This window comes from Nymphaea colorata, chromosome 1, assembly GCF_008831285.2.
Source record: "Nymphaea colorata isolate Beijing-Zhang1983 chromosome 1, ASM883128v2, whole genome shotgun sequence".
In the NCBI taxonomy this organism is placed as follows: Eukaryota; Viridiplantae; Streptophyta; class Magnoliopsida; order Nymphaeales; family Nymphaeaceae; genus Nymphaea; species Nymphaea colorata.
In genome coordinates this window covers 5,327,330-5,353,835 of record NC_045138.2, presented here as the reverse complement: position 1 = coordinate 5,353,835, position 26,506 = coordinate 5,327,330, and the positions used below count along the sequence as shown (strand labels likewise).

The 26,506-nt window shown below is 37.6% G+C and overlaps 1 protein-coding gene across 1 annotated transcript in view; it reads left to right on the top strand.

Moving 5' to 3' along the window:
* Positions 1 to 24,581, top strand: part of LOC116266852 (DNA-directed RNA polymerase I subunit 2) — a 46,791-nt gene extending 22,210 nt beyond the window's left edge. Inside the window, exons 17-29 of the mRNA XM_031648286.2 lie at positions 5,537 to 5,664; positions 5,739 to 5,818; positions 15,411 to 15,652; positions 15,733 to 15,882; positions 16,024 to 16,191; positions 16,303 to 16,377; positions 17,568 to 17,671; positions 17,743 to 17,818; positions 20,085 to 20,213; positions 20,298 to 20,441; positions 22,372 to 22,584; positions 23,543 to 23,794; positions 24,035 to 24,581. Of these exons, the coding sequence (XP_031504146.1) occupies positions 5,537 to 5,664; positions 5,739 to 5,818; positions 15,411 to 15,652; positions 15,733 to 15,882; positions 16,024 to 16,191; positions 16,303 to 16,377; positions 17,568 to 17,671; positions 17,743 to 17,818; positions 20,085 to 20,213; positions 20,298 to 20,441; positions 22,372 to 22,584; positions 23,543 to 23,794; positions 24,035 to 24,445 (2,172 nt within the window). The 3' untranslated portion in view covers positions 24,446 to 24,581. The remainder of the gene's footprint in view (positions 1 to 5,536; positions 5,665 to 5,738; positions 5,819 to 15,410; positions 15,653 to 15,732; positions 15,883 to 16,023; positions 16,192 to 16,302; positions 16,378 to 17,567; positions 17,672 to 17,742; positions 17,819 to 20,084; positions 20,214 to 20,297; positions 20,442 to 22,371; positions 22,585 to 23,542; positions 23,795 to 24,034) is intronic.
* Positions 24,582 to 26,506: the final 1,925 nt, after the last annotated feature.

The window sequence follows — 26,506 nt, the reverse complement described above, 5'->3', positions numbered from 1 at the left end:
ATTAAATTTTGACTTGATTTTGTTGATAGGATTGTTTTAGGCTTTTAGCTGCTGACCTTTTTTCACATGAGCAACATCTCTTTGTTCAACTTCTAAATTTCAAAAAGAAGATTAGTGGTTGACGCAGTGATTAGAGCTCCTCACTCTAATCTCTGTAGGAAAAGCACTAAAAAGCAAACAATAAAAGGGAAAGCTTAGAAAAAGAAGGAAAATTCAATAACAAAAGAGAGTTAAGGTTTTTCTCATCAACAGTTAGCCCTAAACAAAACAAAAGAGGCCTTTTTAAGTGGCATGGCCCTTAGATCTGAATTGAATATCAGGTCCAAAACTAAAAAGATCAAAACCTAAAACAACATCAATAACCAAATAAGTCAAATCCAAATCCTAAACGGTCAGAATTTGGGATCTGATCGAACTCTAAACTACACAGCATTAGTCTACCTAGGTTGAAGACTTTGGCTCTTGACTTCGACTCGCTGTGGGCATCCTCATGTTCTGACTTAACGGTTTCGTCTTTAGGTTCAACCATGATACTTCGTTTGACAACATTGGGGCACTGTGACTAGTTATGACATGGCCCTTGACATTTAAAACAATGGACAGAAGTGTCAACGATATGAGATTTTGACCGAGTATTAAAAGCAAGACACTTTTCCTTATTAGAAGTCACATGATTAGACTAGGACCCTAAGGTAGCGTCTTCTCACTTCGAGAAGCTTGCTCCTCGGATTGAAGAACTCAACTTAGAATGGTGGAAATCATCAGACTCCAACAGATGAGACTCTTGTTTATGCTTTAGACTTTAGAGACTTTTCTACTTTCATGGCTTGGCTACTGGACTTATTTAACATTTCTACTGTAAAGCAATTGAAACATTTTTAATAGAGGAGCGAAGACCAGCTATATATCAGGTGAGTTGCTGGTGCTCATTCTTGGCAACCTGAACATGCAGTGACGGGCGGTGAAAGCATCTTTTAATAGCCAAAGTGCGATAAATGTTGCCTTTAATACAATAGAATGAAGCATATTGAAATTGATCAACATTTTGTTTGTCAGAAGGTTGAACTAAAGGAGATAGAACCCTTCTCTTTGAGGGCAGAAGATCAAATAAGAGACTTATTCACAAAAAGACTGATGGGGCAACAATTCTAATTATTGAAGAGCAAGTTGTACATGCTCAAGAAGCATGTGCAACTTGAGGGAGGGTGTTAAAATAATGTGTTTTGGATTTGGGTCAGATCCAAAAAACGTGACCTTACGTGAACCTTTTTTAACTCATCACTTATTAATGGCATATGTTGTAATTCTCTTAATTTTGTTGGTCATTATTGTACTGTAATTTTATTGTCCTTAATATATCAGTTTAAGGGCAGGAGGCGTGCCTTAGTTTCTGCCGCCATCTATAGTGTGCTTTTCTCTCTTATTCTCTGTTTTCAGCACAATTCAGAACGTGGATCACCTTTCTTTCAAAACGGGGGTGTCGTTGGGATTCGATTTTGGCTTGGGTGGTTTAAGGACATACATATGGACATGGGCAAATGCCCAGGCACCTGCTGCGGGTGGCTTTGGGGCTATGTCACACAGACTCTTCAAAAGGGGCTGCACCTGCATTGATATGACACTGTGCTGGTGCAGGTATGGGTGCTTTTTTGACACGCACCCCAACTGCACCCTCTCTTATGTATGTTCAAAATATTTTTTATTCTTTTTTATTCTCTCTCCCCACCCTTTCTTTCTTTATCTACAATAATAAAAGTTAACAAAAGGAGAGGTTAAGCTAACGAACAAGCTTACAACTATATAGATATTATGAATACATATATATATATATGTATATATATAAATAATATTGTATATATATATACCCTTGCCACACCCCCACACCTAAATTTTTTGAGATGTGCCAAGCCGGCACCGGCACCCCACATTCATGTGACATTGCTTCAGGGAGCGATTGAGGCTCCAAATTCGGGTTTGCGTGCCCAATAAAGTGCTTAGAAGGCACCAAACCAACCTGGTTGAACCAAACTGAGTGTGAAAACCCATCTTGGCCTGGATAAGTAGAAGAACCCAAGCTAGGCTGTCGTCACAGGGGCGTTGGGTGAGACCTGGTGCCATCTTTAGAGCTAATGGGCCCCAAGGGACTGTTGGCAGAACACCTTGAAGCAGTGGATGACTGTTGAGGGCTGTTTTGGGCTATGTCACATGGGTACTTCTTTTTGTGAGGAGTACCCACATGGTATTGGTATGGTATCGGTATGGGTCTAGGTACGGCAAAAATACGGTCAAGGAAGCACCGGGTACGGTCAACGTACCCGGTTATTTTTGTCCATTTTTGGACTCGGTCAACTTTGACAGAGTCCAAAATTGTCCATTTTCGGACAATCGAAAACCCTAACCCTTTCTCGAGTGCTCGACTTCCCTTCCTCCTGGTTCGGCTTGCCACACCAAACGATGAATGGGCAAGTTCAGGTAGCTCGCCCAAGACGGTGCCCTTCTTTTGCCGAGATGGGCACCAAGATCAACTCCAGCGAAGGCCTTGGTCGACTTCTTTCTAGATTGAGCAGGGGTGCTAGAAGAGGCGTCGATGAGGTGATGAGCTCGGCCAACGCGGCGCGTTTCTTCTGTGGAGGAACGGTGGCAGCAGAGGAGTCAGCGGCTCTCTTGGCCCTTGCCCGCGTAACTGGTACTCGGTTTCTCTTGGTTGCTGGACATGGCTATGGTGGTCGGGCGACTCTACCAAGAGCAAGAAGAAGGGGAGAAGAGTGGAGGAAAGGAGAGAGAGGGCCTCCTTTTGAATTCTCGTAGATCGAGCGAGGGTACGAAGGAAATGGCGCTCCTTTTCATTTCATTAAATTTTTTGTTTCCCACCTCATTTCATCAATTTTTTGTTTCCCACCCGCCGCTTCAATTGATCTGGCCGGTTTCGGAAATAAAACAAGATTTCGGGTCTGGACCAGACCTGTTTTCCAGGTCTTGGAATTGTTTGCAGTTTTGAGTGGGAATTGCTCAATCTGCCCACTTCTTTTAGTTATAAATTAAAAATCCCCCTCCCTTTTCCTATTTCTTTTTTCACTCTAAACATTTCTTGTACATAGTTCCTCACAACTTTTCATTTTCATACTGTGTTTTGGATCATAATTTATAAATTGTTTGAATTTTTTTGATATATATATATATATATATATATATCCGTGTGTGTACGGCTGTACCCCCGCACTCAAATTTTTTGAAAATGGTCCGTACTCGTTCCCGTACCCATACCTATGTGACATAGGTTTTGTGTTTAGTGGCATATTGAACAAAGGTTGTGCTCTACCCATTCTCTGGTTCCTTCTCTGCCACCCGACAAACTAAGTAGAAGAACCCGGACCATGCGGTCAGCAGCGGCTCCCAAGAGACTGCTGGTAGAACACCTTGAACTGGTGGACGACCGTTGAGGGCCGTTTCAGCCTAAGTCACACAGACGCTGCAATTTGACTGCCGCACCCGTGTGGACACGACTCGGGTGCGGCTCAGATTCGCACCTGACTCGGGTCAACAAGAGTTGGGTGCGGCTGACGGCACCCGATCATTTTTGCCATTTTGGACACGCACCCAACTCGCGTTTGACTCGAGTCGGGTGCGGTCAAACCTTGTCAAGCCTATTTTTGTCATTTTTGATATTTTTTACGTGAAAAATTTTTAATGTTAAAAGGAAGGTTTAACATTTTTTTTCCATTTCTGTGTTCTGTCATGGTTTTGTTGTTTTTTGTTTACTTGTTTAATGTTTATACTTTGTAAGCATGTTAATGCTTAATATGTTACATTTATATACACAATAAATTATAACTTATAAGTATGTAATATATATTATATAATATTCATATATAATTTATGTATAAAGTTTGTTGTGTAGAGTGTATAGACTATAGTGTATACTCTAAATTTCTTAATTCTTATATGTGTGTGTGTGTGTGTGTGGATACATATAATAATAAAAAATTAATAATAACAATATATATATATATACATATATTATAACAAATTAACATTAACAAATAAATATTCTCACCGCACCGTTGCACCTAAATTTTTGGGGTTCTGCCGAACCGGCACACCCTCCTATGTGACATAGGTTTCAGCTAAGCAACAACCATTGGGTTCAGTGGCAGCTTGAAGAAAGGTTGTGCTCCACCCGTTCTCCAATTCCTTCTCTACCAGCTGACAAAATTTGGGCCGTAGGTTTTTTTGTTAGGAGTCTGGCACCTTCGATGTGGCATGGTTGGGCTGGAGGCGGTCGGTGATTACCTTGCAGCCGGTGGTTGATGGTGTTGGGTGCTACAGATGGGGGTGCATGAAAAATGGTAGCAAGGTTTTCCCTTTGTTACTCGAGGTCAGCCGATGGATATTTTTTGCTCTTCAATACATCAAAGTTGCCATAGATGTCGTCCACCATCTTGGTTGGCATTGCTAAGGCTCGATTCATCCAACAGGGTTTTTTGGTTTGTTTTTTCCATTTGAACCAGCCTTTCTTCTATGCGTGTTTGTAGTTCACGAGTTCTGTCCATTGATTCGATCAAGTGAAACATGAGATTTTTAAGCTTTTCCTTTTCTACATTTTCGATGTTTTTTTTTTGCTTTTTTTAATAGCGGAGTTGTTCATCAAGACTTTTTCCGTCGCAAAGATCGAGGAGAGACCAGGAAAAAGGGGAAATCGAATAACAAAGGAAATTATGGTTTTTCTCATCAACAATTGTGCCTACACAAAACAAAAGGCCGCGGTGGCTACCACCCACCGCGTGCTGTTCACCTTTTTCCATGCAATATCTCCATTCAAGTTTTTCCCTTTGTTACTCGAGGTCAGTAGGTGGATATTTCTTGCTCTTCAATACATCAAACTTGCCATAGATGTCGTCCACCATCTTGGTTAGCATTGCTCAGGCTCGATTCATCCAACAGGGTTTTTTGGTTTGGTTTTTCCATTTGAACCAGCCTTTGTTCTATGCATGTCTGTAGTTCACGAGTTTTTGTCCATTGATTCGATCAAGTGAAACATGAGATTTTTAAGCTTTTTCTTTCAGATTGTTCGATGTTTTTTTTTTTTTTTTTTGCTTTCTTCATAGCGGAGTTGTTCATCAAGACTTATGCCATCATGAAGATCGAGGAGAGACTAGGAAAAGAGGGGAAATTCAATAACAAAGGAAATTATAGTTTTTCTCATCAACAATTGTGCCTTTACACAAAACAAGAGACATTTTTAAGTGGCCTGACCCCTAGATCTGAATTGGATCTTGGGTCCAAAACGAAAAAGATCCAAAATAACATCAATAACCAAATAAGTCAAATCCAAACCCAAAATAACATCAATAACCAAATAAGTCAAATCCAAACCCTAAACGGATCTGAATCTGGGATCCGATCTAACTCTAAACTACACTGCATCAGTGGTGCATTTATTTCTAGCTTTTTTTTCGAAGTCCTTTTATAATTCAATAAATTCATTTTAAATGCATTAGATGATATTGTCTTTCTAAATTGGGAATTTGTTTAACAGGTCTCTGGCATGACCGTTGTTGCAGAAAAGCTTAATTTCCTTCGTTTTATATCTCATTTTCGTTCTGTACATAGAGGTTCTTTTTTTGTGCATATGCGTACAACAAGTGTGCGGAAGCTTCTACCTGAGTAAATATCACCTCATTGTTTTGTTTCTTTTTGCTACATGCATTCTGGTTCTAATTGTCTGCACTTGCTGTTAGGTCCTGGGGATTTCTTTGCCCTGTTCACACACCTGATGGGCCTTTGTGTGGTTTGTTAAGTCACATGACGTCTACATGTCGTAAGTCTTACATGCTTCTTTTGTTGTGTGAACCCTTGTAAATGATGATGATTTTGGTTTTTGCACAGGTTTCAGCTCTTCTGCTTTATGGTTTCCTTTTTTACTTTGATTAGCTTATCCAGTAATTTGGAAATTGGAATAGATAAGACAACGGATGCTTCAATAGGCATTGCTTGTGAAGGGTCAGCCGACTAGCCGAGTGTCTGACATTCAGCTGCCTGTCTTATAATGTTTAAATTATGCTTGACAAAGATTCGTCTTATTACTCAGTTGTTGGCACAGTCACAAGTAACACTCAGCATTTCTGGTTGAGCTTTCACTTGGTATCTAAGAATTAGACTTTTTTTGGGGAAATTTTCTGAAATTTCAAAGAAACAGAAAAATATTGCACAAAAAGTAGATAAAAATAAAATAAGTGAAACTAACTTGATGACATAAAAAACAAGGTCAAATGACCGAATAATAAATAATGACTGGCAAGTAAGTAATAACATGTGACAAGGCTTCAACACCATCAACTCTTTAAGTTCTATCTCCTCTTAGAAAAAAGAAAGTGACCAATCTTCATCTCATGCTTTGTTGTTAAAGGCATGGCCAGGCTCGCTTGATTCCCTATATGTAGCTGGTTGCCTAGACTATGCGTTCCTAAGCAACTTGCTTCATGAAAATGCCCCCTTGTCAAGGTGCTAAACAACTTAGGTTTTCTTTGTTCAAAATTTTGAACATCTGTGATCTTTTGATTCTCTTCTTCTTCTACCGTCTCAGGAGGTTTTCTTTTCTTCTCGTTCTACCCTCTGGACCAGTTTCTTTACTTTTACTTATTTGTTGTTATGTACATTTTCTTATCCTCATTCTCTTTCATGTTGCATGTGATTTTGCATTAGAAATGTATATATCACTGCCACAACAATGTTATTCTCAGGTTTTTTTTCAGAAAAGTTGGTTTTTTCTCTGGAAAATCTCACAAAAATGTCTGCATTTTTTATGAGAATGACCAAATTCAAAAATTTAGGTAAAAATAGAATGGATGAGAAAAATAGTAAGAAACAAAAAAGGCTAGATAAAATGATAAAAATAGCAAACATAATTTAATTTAAGTCTAAAATATAATCCATGATGATATTAACGTTAAAAAAGAAAAATACAAAAAAAAAACGTAAAATAAGAATTGATGTTAAATTTAATGCTTGCTCTCTTTTAAGGTGCAAAATTTAATTGTTCAACTATGCTAAAGTTGGCCTTTAAGCTTTTAGTTGTGCTTATTATTGTTCAATATGTTAATATTGTTGTCAGTTCTGATTGTCTTCATGTTATAAGTTGACAGCAATAGGTTTTTGATGGGGAGATGTTTCAATTTTGTTGTTAATGTTGCATTTTGTGGTTTTTTCTACCACTTAATGTTCTTATTCCTGGCCATGCTGGTGGCCCAACTCACTTGCCTAGCCTGTGCCTAGAGCTTTTAATGATGTAGATCTGTTGAAGTCGAATTAGATTCTTCATTTGCTTCATGCGAATGTCTCATCTTTCTTTGTCTTACACCATCATGTTTAAATCTCTCATAAAATCCCTGTTTCGAAAAAATAGAAGAACAAATGAAGGATTGTAATTTACAAGATCTATCATTAAAGCACAAGAAATGATGGTGAGATGCTTATGTGGGTGTTTAAAATCTATAAAATTCATGGTTAACGCTTCACAGTAGTGAAGGATCTGTAGCATGATTTTGGAAGTCCTTTGGCCGTTTTTTCTCTCCTCATAACAAGGGATTTTCTTTTCACAGTATCCAAGCTTTCAGGAACATTTTTTTCTTTATCTAACATGTATTAGATTATGTAATAAAAGTTTTGTTTTGTCAATTTTATATTAGTATGGCATGTACTTTTCCTTTTTATTGTTGTTCGGAGCTTGTGTAGCTTATTTGTGTCTATCAGTTTACCATGTTCAACACTCTCACTAACGGTTCAAACAACATGGTTGTTTGTATGAGTCTCCATTTGTGTCCCCCATTCAATGCAGAATATAGAAACTTCATGTCCCTTTCCATGTATTATGTGTTCAAGAGAAAGTCCCTTTTGGGAGCTTGTCGAAAAGTTTACTTACAGATTATTTGTACCTGTATCTTTGAAATACCAGACACGATTGTACATCATGTCTCAGACTATGAAAATTTCATTGCATCGATCTACTGCTCATTTTGCTTCTTTGTCATTCAATAATTTCATTCTTGTTCTTTCATTACTGAGGAACATATTGAGGGCCATGGTTTGAAACAACGATGACAAATTTTAAATTCTTCCGAATGAAGCAAATTAGGAGGCTGAATTTTTTCATGAGGAAGTATAAGGAAGATTGTTATCTGTGTTCTAGCACTTGTTGACAAGCTGTAACATCATGACAAAAGTAACAGCTAAAGGCTGTCTGAATTGAGTAATAGTATCTGTGTATGATTTGAAACAACACTTAGTATCTTTATTTCTAGGCATGCTAACCTGATTACTCATGTACTATATTGACAAAGGCTTGCCTAGGCCCCCATCTTGGCTGATTGCATACGCTAGGTGGTCCTAGATGACTTGCTATTTGGAAACACCTAAAACATCACCTAGGACACCTAGGTTTGCCTAGATGCTCAATTTATTATTTCCCACTTAGCTTTTTTCATCACATATTCTCCTTTTTTTCATTGATTTTTTTTTCTGTTTTTGTATAGTTTTTTGTTGTTGTGAATTTGCACAAAAAAAATACATGTGTTCTGAATGTGTGTCTTATAGAATTGTAACAGAAGATAGGTTTTTGACAGGCAATGTTATTATGAACTATGATTACATTGAGGACTCCTCTTTTCTTTAATTAGATTAGTGATTGTAGGTTTTGTTTTAAGTTTTTAAATTTAGAAATCAGAATTAAAAATTAGGCGTTGGCATTTAAGACAGGGTAAAAGTTTGCATGCTCTTTAGCATTGACATTTACTTAAGATTTTCTTTTGTGTTATGTAACTTGTAAATTTTAGTTCGGCCTTTATCAATGCTGGCCTTTGAAGCATTTAATTATGTTTATTCTCACGTTATCAAATGTTTAATGTATTTGCGTTTTTGTGTGTTTTAATCATTCTTGACATTTACTTAAGATTTTCTTTTGTGTTATGTAACTTGTAAATTTTAGTTCGGCCTTTATCAATGCTGGCCTTTGAAGCATTTAATTATGTTTATTCTCACGTTATCAAATGTTTAATGTATTTGCGTTTTTGTGTGTTTTAATCATTCTATTGTCATGAGTTGGTAATTTCAATGTGAACTTCAACCAATTAGTATGGCATTTTCAGTTTCTCGCTTTCCACACGTGTAGTATTTTGTGAATGTGTATGTGTCTATATATACAATTATATATGATAAGATTTAAAGTGTGTTTTAAGAATTTCTACTTTTTCCCTTTCTGTGTACCTCTTAAAGCGCTTAGGCTCTAGCCTGTGCTCATTGCCTGCCTAGTGATTTAACAACGTAGCTTATGTCACATTTTTGAATTCAAGAAATTAAAATAGATGTGTAGCATTATTCATAGTTCCCACCTTATTTCTGAATCTGAAGTCAGTATGTAGAATGTGGAACACTTCCTTTTGGCCATGTTTTTCTTAGATGATATGTGATTATGTTTATATCTGTTGTCAAAAGCACTGGATACAACAGAGGCCTCGCCATCCTGCCCACCTAAGTGCATGTTTTAACTAGCTCCTGAAAGTACATACATGAAGCTCAATGGTGCTAGGTGATGCTTCATCGATTATTATTGCTTCTAGTGGCAAAGATAACAGTGCAATTTTTGGTTATTGAATAGTTTGAATACAGTTCAGTTCTATCGTCTTCATGGATTTTGTGAAGATTGAATGTCTCTTATTGAGCATGTCATCTGAGTCATTTGGCTGCTAGTACCTACCCGTTATGAACTATGTAACGTGGACATGGCAGTTTGGTTGTTGCACTTGCTTTGTGCCCTGCAACTGCTCATTGGCCTTGATACCAGAGGGCAAGCTGGAAGAGGAGGAGAAAGGAGGGGAAGGAGGAAGAATGGAAAACATGAAATGTGCCTGGACGACACAGCAATCTATAGTGACTAATTTTTTTTATTTTTTTGCCATCTTGCTTTGCAACTTTCTTTAAAAAGTGTCGCATAGGCACCCTGCCCACACCCATGAGTTTGACAATGAAGAATTTAATCCTTTGGAGCCATCACAGCCTGAAAGTTTCCTTCAATGCTTTATTTTGAAATTTATAGGCAAATTTAATCTCTCATAGGCGTAACAAATATCACAAATACCACTTAATGTGTGCCACTAAAAGTACACATATGATTCATATTTTTGTGTCTAATTGAAGTGAAAATGCGAGATTGAAAGTTTTTTGCTTATGTTATTAGCGTATGAATCGACCTGTCCCATGATAATACATAATAATAGCCTGCGTAGTTGGTGATGGGCATAATCAGTCCTAAACAGATAATGTGCTTTACTCTATAAACTTAAACCAGTGCAATGTAGAACATTTGCGCTTAAACAAACATATATACATATGTACATCATCAAACGTATATAGAAGAGTAACAACTGGGATTTAAAATTGGGGCATATATATGCACAAACAGGGCCAAACCAAAAGATTAAGGTCTTTCTGTCGAGCTTCACTGCTGGTGTATTAAGTTGGTTTTCAGTTGTTTCTAGCAAGGAAGCATGAATATTACAATAAACTGACCATTAGAACAGTTAACCTCATAAAATTGAGAGAGCCATCCCTCTCTACTTCATTGAAGCAATTGCCTTTAAAACATGCAGGCTTTGATAAGTGGGGCCTCCTAAGTGGGTTGTTTGGATGAAAATGGTGGTCTCCTGCGTGTGCTTTTAAGTATAAGGTTGCCCAATTGGTTTAGCTTGGAGCCAAGAAATTTTCTCCATTCCTATGTTGACTTGTTGACTCAGCTGAACTTGGCCCCTTACGAGGTTGCCAGTTCTTGCTGCAAACTCCGAGTGACTCGGCTTGAAACTCGTTTGACTTGGTGCAATCTGGCTATATACTTAGTATTTTAATCAATGAGGTGATTTTGGTTACTAATTGATTACTTAATTTTAATGTAGATCTTATAAATTATTTGATTGTAATTTAGAATTATTGTTTATTTACTAAAATTGCATATTTCAAATGAATAGTTAAAGCTACTTAGGCTTAACTTCATGTATGGTATCTATGTATTTTAATTTTAGAGCATTGGGCATTTTGCTTTTGGACTTTTAGTTAATATATACAAACATTTGACTTTGTTGAGTTATTTTTTGTTAATATATTGACATTTGCTACTTAGTGCAACTATGGCCCAGCAGCAGTAGCTTAATCGTTTGGCTACCTTCATGTTATCACACAAGTAAATATAACTTGTTATTACTTTGTTTGTGTTTGGTTCAATGTTGTAAAAAGCATATCGTAAGCCATATTGGTCTGGCTTTAAGATACGTTGTATCATAAAATATTGTAACATATCGTAACCATATCATATTAAAAAAAATCAGAAAAAATAAAGAAATTTCTGAAAAAATTATAAAAAAATAGTAAAAATCAAGAAAAATATGTTCTTCATAAAATGAAAGCACTCTCTACTCTCATTCACAATCTTCATCATCTTCATTCTCATCCTCACCTCCATCTTCTTCTTCATCTTCATGAATTTGAAGATCTTCACCATGATATCTAAGAGACTCTCCTTCATCATCAATTTCTGTTGCTTCAGCTTCAAGGTTGAAGCATTGAAAGATGATCATCATCATCATCAAATATTATAGTTGGTTCTTCCTCAATCCATGGTTCTAGATCTTCAAAGTTTTTTAAGCTGATATGATCAAACTGAGATGTGTGCTTTTTTGCTGATTTTTTAAGTCTATGCTAAATAAGAGAAAACTTGGTACTAGATAATTATATATAAATATGTTATAAAAAAAATGTAAATATTAAGTTGTGTTATTTTATTTCTACCAGATATTCTCTCGAACAAACACAAGGTCATTCAACCTTTTATATTCGAGCCTATTCCTTTTCTTGCTCTGGACATGTTGAAAAACATTCATTTTCTTTTGCATCCACTTGCACTGTATGTTTGGGAAAAAAGTCTTAGGTTTGGACAACTATGCCCAAATCTATTCCACCACAAATCTAAACACAGATGAAACAAATCTTTCTTTTATGAGCTTGTGGATATGCAGCCCATTCTTCGCTAGAGAACTTCTGCTAGGCCTTCCCAGACCGGCCCGTTTATCCAATGCCGTTAAGGGCCCGGATTTGAATCGGGTTGGCCTGCTACCCGGGCCTGTCAACCACGTCCGAGGTTCGACCCAGCCCGGTTTGTTAACTGCCCATCGGACCGGGGCGGGCCAAGTCCATATTGGCTTTAGAAAAGAAAGATTGTATTTTGTCAATATATTGGTTAATATCGGCATCGATCTCGACATGAATTAGCTAGTCGGTGATCCATCTCCCCTCTTCAACAACCGATCCAAGTCATTGAACAACATCATTCTCTCCCGGAATCTCTTCGATTTCGACCTGACCAATGTTGTTTTCCCGTCCGACTTGTAGATCTTGGATTGAGGCTAACAGGTATTGAGGTCATCAGTGATTGAGGCTACAGGTATTGAGGTCATCAGCCAGTGCATCCAACAGCTTCCTATTTGCCTGATAATCAATGTTGTAGGAGAAACCCCAAGGACGAAACGCTGGCCAACCTGGGCCATACCAGCAAGCAAAGAAGAGGGGACAGTTCTAATGAAACCTTTCACCACGATAAGCAAAGGAGAATCATGACAAAAGCCCAAAAGGAGAGAGGCAGAGGGAGAGGAAGAGCGAAAGACAGAGAGAAGGATCTTACCTACTGCGACGGGAGGTGAAGAGTGTCCCGAACACTTGTTAGTCCAGCAAAAAAGCCATGAGGTGCACTAGTGGTGGACTAGAGGTCGACGACGAAGGTGGCAGACCGGCGGTGCGGCGACAGTGGCGGCGCCAAGGCTACTCAACACACAACTTCCTCCTGTTCAAAAATCAAAACCCTAAATCCCTAAATGCATTGTAAAAGTTTTAAGTCGCTCTTGAATGATGAATCCATTATCGACCACTAATGGGCCTAACAGGCCCCAATGGGCCCATTAGCTTAACTCGGACCTGGCCGGTTATGATGTCGGGCCGGGCCCAATGGGCTAAAGCCCAATAGACCAGAACCAATACTCGGACCCGGGCCCGGGTACCCGGCGGCGGCCTGGCCCGCTGCCCAGGTCTAACTACTGCCTCAACGGAGTTCTTTGTTTCACTATACTCTGCACAATCAATACATTTGTGGCAAATCTAGTTTGTACAGGTCGTATTAATTCAACTCATTTTGTAAATTTTGTCATTAAACTCAATACGTATGCATGATTATAGATAAATTTTATAATCTCTTGGCATTGGTGAACAACTGATTTCATATCATACATCTCGCTAAGATCTTGAAGCATTAGATGAACACAATGAGTGACACATGGACTCCAATAAAATGTTCTATACTTTTGAAATAACATATCCCCTGCAACTCTATAATTTGCAGCATTATCTGTAATAAACTATACAATGTTTGTAGGTCCGACCTTTTGTACGACATTATCAAAAATATTGAACAAAATCTCAGCAATTTTAGGAACATCAGACAAATCAATAGATTTCAACAACATTGTACCTTTAGGGCAATAAACAAGAAAATTCACAAGTATTCTTGACCGTGTATCAGTCCATCCATCTGACATAATGGAGCAACCTGTTTCCTTCCAGCTTAATTTCAACTGATTGCAATGTAACGCTACTTCTTTCACCGTAGCTTCAAGAATTTTGCCCCTCAACATATGATGATATGATGACATTTTGAATTCGGGGCCTTTAGAAGCAATTGCATCTGACATGGATTGGAACTGAAAGGAATTAGCTGCATTAAAGGGAATACATACATCATAAAACCATTTCCCTATAGTCAGTTGTGCCTGATCTAGCATGTCATTGGATGTTATAGCAGCACGAATTTGGGCCTAACAACCTGTGCTAGTATAAAAAGGGAAAGAGTTCCTGATAGAACCGACACTAGACTACCACTAGGTCCATGACCACGCCTAATATCTAGTGCACCTCTTTTCTTCCTTCCAGATGGGCCAGATCGACCTCCTTCATACATGATTCCTTTCCCTTCACCTCTTGTTCTCTCCATATTTGTTCTTAGACTGATGCCATATTCATCATGTTCAACATTTTTATCAGTTTCTTCTTTTTCTTCTTCATCTTCCCAATGCTCATTATAGCCTGCCTCTTCCATTTGTTTTTGTACATTCTTTTGATGTAAATATTAAGCATATCTAAACATTGTTGATGCATAAATGGAGGCAAAGGTTTATCTGATTTTCCAACGCATGGAGCTACATCAGAACGTGCCCCTGCCAAATGGTGTTTCATTCTAATAATCCCTCTTGAAAATGTGTTCTCACAAAAAGCTACATTTGATTCTTAACCGGTCATTGTCCTTCACCCTTTCGCACCACTAACATGTGGGATCAGACGATGCCATATCTTCACACTAAAATGAAATCCTACAGTAAACTTGACAAAAAACAATCGAAATCTTTCAATCATGGTAAAAATATATGAATGTATGGCAAAAGCAGGAAATTTCATACCTTATGGAGAAGATAAAAAAAAACTCCTTTCCTCCCAACGGGAATCATCCACCTACACACAAATCCACAGTTTAATCTAGATTTCATGGTGAAAATCGATGATTTCCCTCCAAGGCGGCACAATGTCTAGGGTTAGAAATGAAGAAGGGGCTGTTTTTTAAAAAGGGAACGTGAAAAGGGGGTTTGGGACTCCCTTCACACCGTAGCGTGCGATACGGGGCATATCGCAATACAGTGCCTGTATCGCACATGTGCATTGCCTGTTTACGATACAGGTGGTGTATTGTATTGCCTTTTGGAAACGCGACGATACGTATTTTACGATACATACAACACTGGTTTGGTTGACTTATTTTAGAGTTATACATGTAATCAAGTCATTCTACAACCTTTTATGTTTAAATTGCATGTTATGCATTATTTTTTCTTTCAAAAACAATACTTAATAAAAACTGGTCTAGGTCACCACGAGTCAAGGAGTCAAGCTTGGACGAGTCAAGCCTAGTCACTGGATTTTAAGCGTTCCTTCATTAGACTTGCTTGCCAGCCTTAGTTTTGTTTTCCTTACCTCTTACCTTGCATAAGCTCTTCACAAACTAGCAAAGTAGAACTTTAGTTTGTTGTCCATGTAGCTGAAATGTTTTGTCCATGTATCATAAAGTGAGTGGTTCTGCATGATACTTTTCATTTTGTTGTTTTTGTTCATGGTTGACAATCCAGTGTGGATTTGTTTCTCATCTGTAAAGATGTTAAATTTGTGACGTAGTCCTAATGCAAGTTTTATTCTTAAGAGTTACTTGATATAGCATGACTGAATAGTCAAACAGCATTCTGTTGCAGACTCTTGATTCTCTGTTCTGTTATTCTCAGGAATAACCTCTTATTTTGATGCACAAGGGAATATCAAAGATTTCTCAAAGATCCGAATGTCAATTTTGAGTGCACTGATCTGCTGTGGTATGACTCCACGGCTTCCACGATTTGAGAAAGCTGGTGCTCGCAGGCTTCTTAATGTCCTTCTGGACGGTTGTGTTATTGGCATTATAGATGCTGATAAGGCCACAGAGGCTGTTGCTTATCTAAGGAATTTGAAGATGTTGGCAAATTCAATGGTATGCTTCGGAGTTTGCACAGTTATAGTTGCCACTTGGTGTTTCTTTTTGCTTCGCTAGCTAATATGTTAAGTTGTCAGATTCCTGATGACTTGGAAGTGGGTTATGTACCTTTGTCCTTTGGTGGTGCCTATCCTGGATTGTTCCTTTTCACTTCTCCTTCTAGATTTATTCGTCCTGTGAAGAATTTGGAGCAAGGAGGGATTGAATTTATTGGGCCTTTTGAACAGGTGACATAATTTTTTATTTGAGTTGTTGGTGGAGATTAAAAACTTACTTTTTGATGTCACTTTATTGTGGGTTAATTTGCAAAGCCATTTGGAAAAGAGAAATTTTAGATAGTCCTTTTAGTACTGTTTTGTCATTGCCAGGCTTTTATGGAGATCAGGTGTCCTGATGGTAGGGATGGGGGAAGCAGATTATCTTCTTTTCCAACAACTCATGAAGAGGTTCATCCAACTTCAATGCTTAGTGTTGTAGCTAATCTCACACCTTGGTCTGATCACAATCAGAGTCCACGAAATATGTACCAGTGCCAGGTAAGATCACAAGGCATTGGAACTGATTTACCTCATAAATTGTGAAAATTTTTTCTCAAACCTATCCTATTCTACAGAAATTCACATTATAGTATCTTTTTTTGGTTCTAGATGGCAAAGCAAACCATGGGTTTTTCTTCTCAGTCTTTGCAGTTTCGAGCAGACAACAAAACATACCATCTCCTTGTGAGGCCCTTTGCTTTCCATATGTGCATCCTTTATAACCACTTTGTACTTTCTACCTATGTTAGTGCTTGTTCTACTTCGTATGATGCTACACCAAAAACAACTTTTGAAGGCATGTTTTGGTCTTTGTGCATGTCTGGTTTGTGTTCTTGTGATTTGATGGACTTCACTTATTTATGAATCAGTTCCTCCTTTTTGTTAGAATTTCTATTTGTTTGATTTGTTTTGAGGGCATTAGTTGTTTCTGTTAAAAAAACATTATGACAGGAACAAGGGTTTTGTGTTATTATTTAGAAGAGCTTGGCTCCATGGTATGTTGATATTTTGGTTGTTTTATTTGAATAACCAGGTGCCACAGCCTAGGCATCTAGTCATGTTTTTAAAAAAGAAGGCAGAGATGTTTTATCTTGAAAGCACATGTGCAGAACAGCCGTAGAATGTTTCTGTTACTAGTTTACCCATTTTTTTTTCCTGTATAGGGGCACGATTTTTATGCTTTATTCGTTTTTCAGCAATTATTAGAACTAGGTGAAAATTATCAACAACTCATTATACATGATTCCGTCGAAGATATGGAAGGACTATTGGGATTTTTACTGCAGTAAACTAAATTCATGTTTGTGTTGTATCAAAATGATGAAAGATGAATGGTATGTGAATGCTCCACATTGTCAATTATGGAGTAGGGCGAATAACTCCTATCCAAGTTTGAGCTCTCAGAATTAACAGGACAATGTCTATAGTTATGCAGATTGCCAACATGCTAATGTTAAATTACATGATATAGTGAACTGAGTGAGATGTAAAAAATTTGGGTTAAGTCATATATCATATTTTTCCTGTTTGCAGTTGAAGGCCACAAACTCAAAAGTTTCATATCCTTGCAAGGTTAAGCAGTGAGGTGTTTGGTGAAAGTAATTTATTTATCAGAATCAATTGGGTCTAAAAGACATTCCTATCCTTGTGAAGCTATGTCCAGGATAAATTGAACAAATATTGATGCTGACTCACTTTTTCCCCATTTAATTACTTCAAGTGATTTGTGGTTGTTAATCATTTTCTCTGTTAGTTCTTCTACCCATCTTTATTTACGATTGACTGATGGTATACTGTGAGATGCAACTGTTAGATTTTCTTGTGCTTGGTCAGTTCATCCTAATGACATAGCCATCTATTAATTCATTGTTCAGACTCCACAATCACCAATTGTGCGTACATCTTCATATAACAAGTACTGTGTGGATGAATTTCCATCTGGGACAAATGCAATTGTTGCTGTTCTCGCATATTCAGGGTAGGATTCTCAGCCAGCATGAATTAATTAAGCATTTTGTATTTTCTTTTGCTAACTCTAATTTTTTTTAGTTACGACATGGAGGATGCCATGATTTTGAACAAATCATCGGTGGAGCGAGGATTATGTAGAGCACATATATATCAGGTTTTTTCCCAATCACTATGTTATCAGAATTTAAAGCATGAGAACATGTTTGAAATGCACTTTTCTTTGTTTAGAATATGGTAGAGAAAATACAAATGGATCCAAATAAAACCAAATAGATTGATGCAAGAAATGAGAAAGAGAGCCATCATGAAGGAGGCGTTGAATGATTATGAACACAAATGTGAATTATGATTTCATGTTTTTCTAATTTATATCTTTCTTTACTACATCAGAGGGCAATGACGCCTTGCAATATAAAGAAGCAATATAATAATACATGACATACCATATATAGAGAAATACATCTCTATCGAGTCCAGGTTTGGACTCCATTTTTATCAAGTTTATATTTTATTTATTAGTCCACTTTAAGCCAAGCACATTCTTATCAAACAACCTAACACTTTCTACGTTACCAAACATGAGAATTTGGGCTCTTTTAATTATCATATAGCTGCAAAAGGATTTGGCTGACTACGTTAAAATTATCTTAGCTGTATATTTTCTCTACAGGATAGTATCCATGATGAATTTCTCAGTGACACGTAATTTTCTCCCATGTGAACATAGGTTTCTGCTTCTGATTCCCAAGCATATGCCTTTGTTTTGTTCTTTAACGTTCAGCTTCTTCATATATGGTTCATCATCATCTTCATATCCGGTGTAATAGAAAGTTGAATCTCCTCTATTTTGGGTTATACATTAGGTATCCAATATTCACCTTCTTAATGTGTAAACGGCTTCACCTTGAGTTGCAATTTGTATAATTGCAATTCAACTATGCCCTTTTTGTAAACCATTTGCAGAACTGACATTCTAAAAGCAATTTTAATTAATAACATTTCTTGCTATTCGGATACTTTGGTACAATACCATAACATCTAAGACCATTGTGCCCAAGTATGTACTCAAAACCTTGCAAACATTCTCTTTATTTTTCAAATTTATTACCTTCTCTTGCTAAGACAAATACAGGACAGCTAAAAAATCTCAAGTGCTGATACTAAAAAATGTCTCCTATAGAGTCTAAGGAGGGTTATATCCAGTATTTCCATGAGAAGATAATTCCATTCATAAATCAGAAGTTCATAACTAACTGCTACTTCCTCTCAGGATTTCCATTTTTTGGAGGGTATGAGATACCATTCAAACAATTTGATTGAGAAGGAGAAAATTAGATATTCAATGTGATTGTGAGAGGAGCACCCTTCACCTCCATCACTTTATTCAGAAATAGACAAAAAATTACTTTCTAATCATAGCACAAAATTTTTGGAAAATATCAGTGACCTCCTTTTCTTTGCTTCATGAAGAATATCTGATACTGTCGAGAATAATGGCCGAAATAAGAAACATAATTATCTACTATCAGGAGAAGATTTTTCTGGTGCAAGACCCCAACCATAGAATGCAGTAAACTCAAATGACTTGGAAGCCCCATTATTTAGACTGAAGGAATAACGTGACGTTTGCATATCAAACAACTGGAAGGTGGTATCTTATTCTAAACTTGACTTTAAATAAGACTTAGAAATCAATTTCTAGAGATGAGCTGCTCAATAAACTTGCAGCTGCAATAGCTCAAATCTACTATGCCAAATAATAGAATTATTTGAAAGACTTCTTACTCGGAGACTTTGAAGATGAACACCGAGACTTTTGCATTGGAATCTTCTTGAAGATTTATGCACCCTTGAGCATATATTCCTTTGTGTGAAATGTTTCACAAAACATACAAGGAGGGGAGCTAAGAATATTTAATGGTTCAATAAGTTTGGAATTACAGCCAGGAGAACATTTCCTGCAATATGTAATGAGTTATTTAATATAATCTATTGTTGCAGCATTGCTTTCCCAGAATTTAAAGTTTGCAAACTTACCCACACCCAGTGTGATATCTTACAGTCCGAGAGTGAATAAACCATTGATCATTTTGCTCCAAATTAAGAAAACTCGTAGTACCAGCATAGGTCCACCATATTTTTCCCACCCTACAAGTTGGTACTTGGTTATACTTTGGTTGCAAACTTATCCTTTGGTTTGGTTAGAATTTTTTTCTATATTGTATATTAGAACATCCTTATTGGAACAATTTCTCTTGATGGTTCTTGCATATAATTCAAACTGCCAGTATAAAATAAATCCAGGAACCTGACACTCTGAACTAAAAATTTCTGCTGAGATGTGGATGTTCATATATTTCCTTTTCACTTCTGTTTATTTTTCTGCTACTACTTATCTTTTTGCTACTTTTGATTTGCAGCGAGAAACAGTGGACTTGACCAATACACATGGAAGAAAAGATCATGTGCCAAAATTATTTGCACGAAATAACAATGATAAGTCTGCAAAGATGTTAATTGATTCAGATGGTCTTCCATATATTGGTCAGGTTGGTTTTTATTGTTTGCAACCGTAACCTCGTTTCTTAATGATTTTTTTTTTTTAAAATCCTGAGTGCTATTGCATTTTGCAGGTCATTAATCCAGATGAAGCATATTATTCCACCTACAATACTGTAACAAACAGAACATACTTGAACAAGCTTAAAGGTTCGGAAGCTGTTATAGTTGATTATGTTGTTGCAGATGGAGCAAGTTCGAAGAACAATTTGCAAAGGGTATTTTATTGTTTTACTGCGTTCAATTTATCAGCAGCATACGTATGACCTTGAAATTTTTATTTGTAGAGTTGGTTGAGTTTAGTTTATTGTTCAAAAGCTAGTTTGCATCAGTAAGCATCTTATTCTTTTAGTAGTTCCTAGGCTGGGTTTGAGTTTACTGTTATAGTCACCATAACCTGCAAACTGAGAACCTTAACTTTTGCCTTAAGATCTCATTCTTCTTTTCTAGGCTGAATCAAATCTGCTTTTCTAGGCTTAGTTGTCAAATTCTCAACTACTCGATAGAGTTGGCTATCAACTGCCCTGTGTTTCAAACGGGCAATTAATTGGTCAGACTAGTCAATTATTCAGCCTAATTTTTGGTTACCCCCTTCAATCCTTGACCTATGTGTGTGTTTCTATGTATTTTCATATAAAGACCCGTATTTATTTATTTATAGTCAAGTGACTTAGACCTAGTCAAGCTGACTAATCCCATGTAAATCTTTAAGGGTCTTAAACAACTTGTGTTCGACTTCCAATCCTGACAACTTATTTTGTAGGCAATCTAGTTAGCCAAAAACTAGGAATTTAGTATCTATGACAGCTGAAAGTGATTTTATGTGTGGCCATTGACTTTGAGAAAGTATCGGCAATAAGTTTCTTGATTACTTTTCAGACTATCACAGGCTCAAAAATAGCATGGATAGCGCTGTTGTTAGCAGCTGGTGTTAACCTGGTCACTTTCAAAGCGACATTGTGTGCTTGTAATTAACCAGAAATGCTAAATTAGGAAAAGAAAAGTCATCTGATGCTGAGGTTTTTGGTTGTGGAGTAATTAGTGTATAGCAGCTTACCTCACCCTTTTTCCTATGTTAAGATAAAAGAAAAACGTGAGCTATTCCTTAGCCAAAAAGTGGCAGCATAATACTTCCAAGTTCCAATCTGTGCAAGCCATTTTTTTCCACTGGGTCCGATACTAGACTTATTCAATATTATATGTACATATAAATTTGTCAAGGCTCAAAATTCGAAAAATAACTTAGTTCATAAACAGAGCCAGCTCATGGTAAGTTCATTATGAATCCAGGCTCAGTTTTGCTTGTAGTGAGCTACTAAGTCATGTACAAACAGGTCTATACCCTCAATAACCATGAGCAAGCTGTTCGTTTATTTGGGCCAAATCACTGAAGACCATGACGTGGTTCGTTTATTTGGGCCATGGGAGGCACCGGTCTGGTAAACCATGGAAATAATGTAGCATCCTTAGTTTACTGGCCCTTTTTGGAGCCCTGTTGATTCCCTCCAAGACCATGACAAGATGTTGACACTGCATTTTTGTATGTTTCCTATGCTAAATCATTTGAGGCTATGGGAGAAAAGCACATTGTAGTACCTAAGCTAGTTATCATGTGGCATTCATATAATTAGTATAATGCCCTATATGGGAGGACTAAAAGTAATCTTGTATTGATGTATTGAAGACGCTCAAGGGCTTTATAAACGTCGATTTCTTAATTACAGTTCCCTTGGTTCCTAGCCCTTTTTAAAACATGAACTATGAGGGGTGGGTTGAATTCTGCCAGACCAGAAACTTGGGTCAGTTTTAGAATAAATTCTTAGCTTATTGACCAGCTCTCTTATTACGAATTAAGAGAGAAACATTTACTCCACTGTATTGTTTTAACTTTGATTTAGCAAACTCCGATTGCAATTGTTGAAGCTATCAGTATCTGTTAACTTTATCAGTCGTGATATTAAAATTGCAAGTTCATGAAACCTGCAAATGGGTCTTTTCTCGTGTGGCTGAAGCTGGCCACACTTTCTTCTCAGTCATTAATAATGTGGTCTTACTCCCCTTGACATCCAGATTGTTCCAGGTCACGTTCAGAACAAAAATCATTTCTGTTGTTTTCACAGGCATGTTCTTTACAACTTTCCAATGCAGGTGAACATTCGTCTACGTCGCCCTAGAAAGCCTGAGATTGGTGATAAGTTCAGTAGTAGACATGGACAAAAGGGTGTCTGTTCTCAATTGTGGCCAGACGTTGACATGCCCTTTTCAGGAGTAACAGGAATACGACCTGATCTCATAATCAACCCACATGCTTTTCCATCTCGGATGACAATTGCTATGCTTTTGGAATCCATCGCTGCAAAGGTATGAGAAGATGCTTCTGCTAGACCTGATTAAATTTAGTTGATTGATAAACACATTTTGTATTTCACCAATTATATGTAAAGCATATGCATGCGTAACAAATAATTTATTCATATACCTGTTGTTATTAGAGACTTTATACTTTTTTTGACGCTTGACATAGGTTCATATGAATGCCACATAATTTTTATCATGGTGGTTACAACTTCATGAGGTTGAAGATTGGATGTTTAAGCTGTACGTTATTTTTATGATGCAATCTCATGAGCTATATGTGCATATGAACGTAAAGGATAAGTGCACTGATGATTAGCTTATATGCATGACCACAATAATGCATCTCATTTTACTGCTTTTTTCATTACATCTCTCCCAGTTTAGCCATCAGATTGTAATTGTAAAAGTTAATTGGTCGATAATTTCAATTGCCTTGCCCTTTTCAAGTACTTTCTAGATTTCCTCTTCACATTCCTTATTTTTTGATAATTTTCATGGCCTATCAAGCACCACTTTCCTAGAATTTTTTTTTTGGTGCTTTTGAGTATCTGTATTTTGCATGGAATGCATGCAACCAAAATCAAGATCTTGAACTTTAGGAGGCATATAAAATATTGTTTTGCATAATGCCTATTCTTTAATTTATACAACTGATACGTGAAAAGTTTGTTGCTTTAATTTCTAGCACTACTATTTGAAAAGTTTGTTGCATGTCTCGGTGTGACGTTCTCGTAACTCATTTATCCGCTGATCTAGATAAATTCCATTATACATTGGTCAGTCAGCATGTCTGTAATATGCAACATGCGCCCTCTTTCCCTTCTGAAGGTGTGTATCAGAAGGTTGAACATGCACCTCCTGAATGTGGGGGATTCATGCCTTGAACAGTATATTGGTGGATGGTAGATATCCTTAGAGTTTTAAAACTGACCTTATTCCTGTCTCCTGCTGTTTATGGCAGGGTGGTAGCCTGAAGGGAACTTTTGTTGATGCAACCCCCTTTTCTGGATTGTTGAAGCAAGTGGATGGTGAGAAACCAGTGTCAAGTACACCTATTGAAGAATATGGACCATTGCTCGCCTCTTATGGTTTCAGTTATCATGGAACTGAGGTCCTTTACAGTGGAGTTCTTGGTACTGAACTCACATGTGAAATATTTATGGGTCCAGTTTACTACCAGCGTCTACGGCATATGGTTTCCGACAAATTTCAGGTAATCATAGACATAGGGATTTCCTTTGAAGTAATGATTATCATGTGGGCCGTTTGTTCAAATTTATGTAGCCAGTTCAAACAGATTTTATTGTTTTTTGCTTTTAAGTGACAAGTTACATTCATTTCTATTGTGCTTCACTTCTGTAGTGGTTTCATTACTTTTCTAGATCAGTCAAGCTGCACGTTGTAACATTACCACAAGATCGATCTAATGATAAAATGATTCCATTTAATGAAGGTTCGATCCACTGGACCCATTAACCAGCAGACCAGGCAACCACTTAAAGGAAGGAAGATCGGCGGAGGGATTCGTTTTGGTGAGATGGAGCGTGACTCAATACTTGCTCATGGTGCATCATATTTGTTGCATGATAGGCTCCATACGTGCTCTGACTACCATATTGCTGACGTATGTTCTCTATGTGGGAGTCTTCTTACTGCATCTATTGTCCAGCAACAAAAGATAACTGAGAAACCACTTGCTGAGCTCTCCCCAGCGATAAGCTACTCGAAGAAGGCATTCTGTCAAGCATGCAAATCTAGTAAAGGAATGGAAACTGTAGCCATGCCGTTTGTTTTCAGATATTTGGCTGCTGAATTAGCTGCAATGAACATAAAAGTTTCTCTTCATTTACGGGAACAAGTCTGATTTGGTGGCTTAGTTTATTTATGCATTTAAAGATTGTAATGGTTGACTAGGTAATTTAGTTTGATTAGTCGATCATGATCAACCATGGGTGCATTTGGCATCGTTTATAATATACAAGCATGAGGTTTACCTTGTATGTCCTTAACTGCTTCAACCTTTGAAGATCTGTGTGATGAATCGAACTCCTGTGAAAAAAGGTAAAAGAAACACCGAGGCACTGTGTCCAAAAAAGTCGCATGTCAAGTGTGGATCTCTAACTGTCCGGATCAATGTCATTAGACAGTGCATGTATCACCCCATCATTGCGCGTTACCTTGGGTGAGGCGCCGGTTCCTCGAAGCGTTGCACTTCAACCTAGTGATGTTCACGCCTTCTCCAGAGGCCTGAGGTGCGCGGTGAGGCGCACACTTTACAACAGATTTATGTTAAAAAAAAAAAGGAAAAAAAAACTAGATGTTAATAATATATTTTATACTTTAAATTATAAACATGTTTCCATGGCGAAGCCTTTTGCCGAGGTAAACGGCGCTGCCGGAGACTGTGAAGCGGTGGATGTTTGAGGCCCATAATCCCAGACGATTCTTCGCTGCAAGGGCCCCGTCTCCAATGACTCCGGTCAATCGAAGCCGCCGACTCCTCTCCCAGTTGCCTTATCACAGCCTCCTAGCTCAAGAATATGTTGACGGAGATCGATCCCATGGAGCCACTCGTCCAGCAAGGGATGGAGATGATTGAGAAGCTAGCCGATCGGAAGACCCTCATGTCAGTGCACGTGGTTGCAAAGGTGGATTCAATAGGCCGGGTAGAAGACACCTCTTCCTTTCCGCCGGCTGTCGGAGGAGGTGCTGGAGGCGATATGGAAGCAATGGTACATACTGTGAAGGGCGTGGATGTCCTGCTGCCGGTGAACTTGATGGATACGCGTCTCCGGGGCCTGATTTTGAAGAAAGCTTAAGGCCAATGGGATCGTCCAGCCAACACCGACTCAAGCACAGCCCCTCCTCTGAATATTGTCTAGCCTGGGCCACCGGCCGGGTACCTGATGCCCGGCCCGGGCTCGATGGTGCGCCCTCGGCGGGGTCAGATCCAATTGGATTCGACACGTTAATAATTAAAAAATATTTTTTATTATTTTTTAATTTAATAACAGGTATTCGATTATTAAATATACTTTTTATATTATAAAAATTTATTTTATAATTTAAAAAAAAATTTATTATCAAACAAGATGGACCGGGTCGAATCTGGGCTACTGGGCCTGAACCGGGACCCGAGCTATCAGGTCGACCCGCACGGATGGCCACTGTTGGGCAAGACATGATTGGGATTGCTTTCACCGGGGTCAAGAAAGTCTCCAGTTTTTGCCATCCCGCTGATCATGGCAGCATTGCAGAGGAAGTGATGATGCCCATTATGGTGGGAGGAGGACCTTGTTATTTAGTGTTTTTATATACTAAAACACGACAAATTTATTTTTACATTATTTTTAATAAATATTATATGCTAAACCGTTTTTGTAACAGTAAACTTGTTTATCATTTTATATACTAAAACAGGACAGATTTATTTTTTTATTATGAATATTATATACTAAACAATTTTTTTTTCCCTCATACTCGTGTTTGATTATGCTTCACAAGGCTACACGTTGCTTCACAAAGCTTAGCCCATTAGCTTTGCCTGATTACACTTAAGAACATTGGTCTCGATCTCTGGTCTCTCACACACATATGTATTGAATTACATGTGTGAGTGTTGAATGATTAAAGAATTTCAGTTATATATATTTAGGTCACAGATAAAAATTAGATGCTTTGATTTTGATTTTTAAGATGTCTGTTTTTGCACTCTAACCTTGATTCAATAAGATCTTAAGAATAAGTTGATGCAAAATATTTACTAAGTTGACCATTTTTTTAGACTTTAATGGTGTTTTTATAATTAAAAAAAATGAACGCCCCCCATGACATGATAATAAAACTGTAGAGTTAAGAACCCCAAATTTTTAAATCCATGAAAATGCTAAAAATTTATGGATCTCAAATCCAAGCAAGAGGTGGG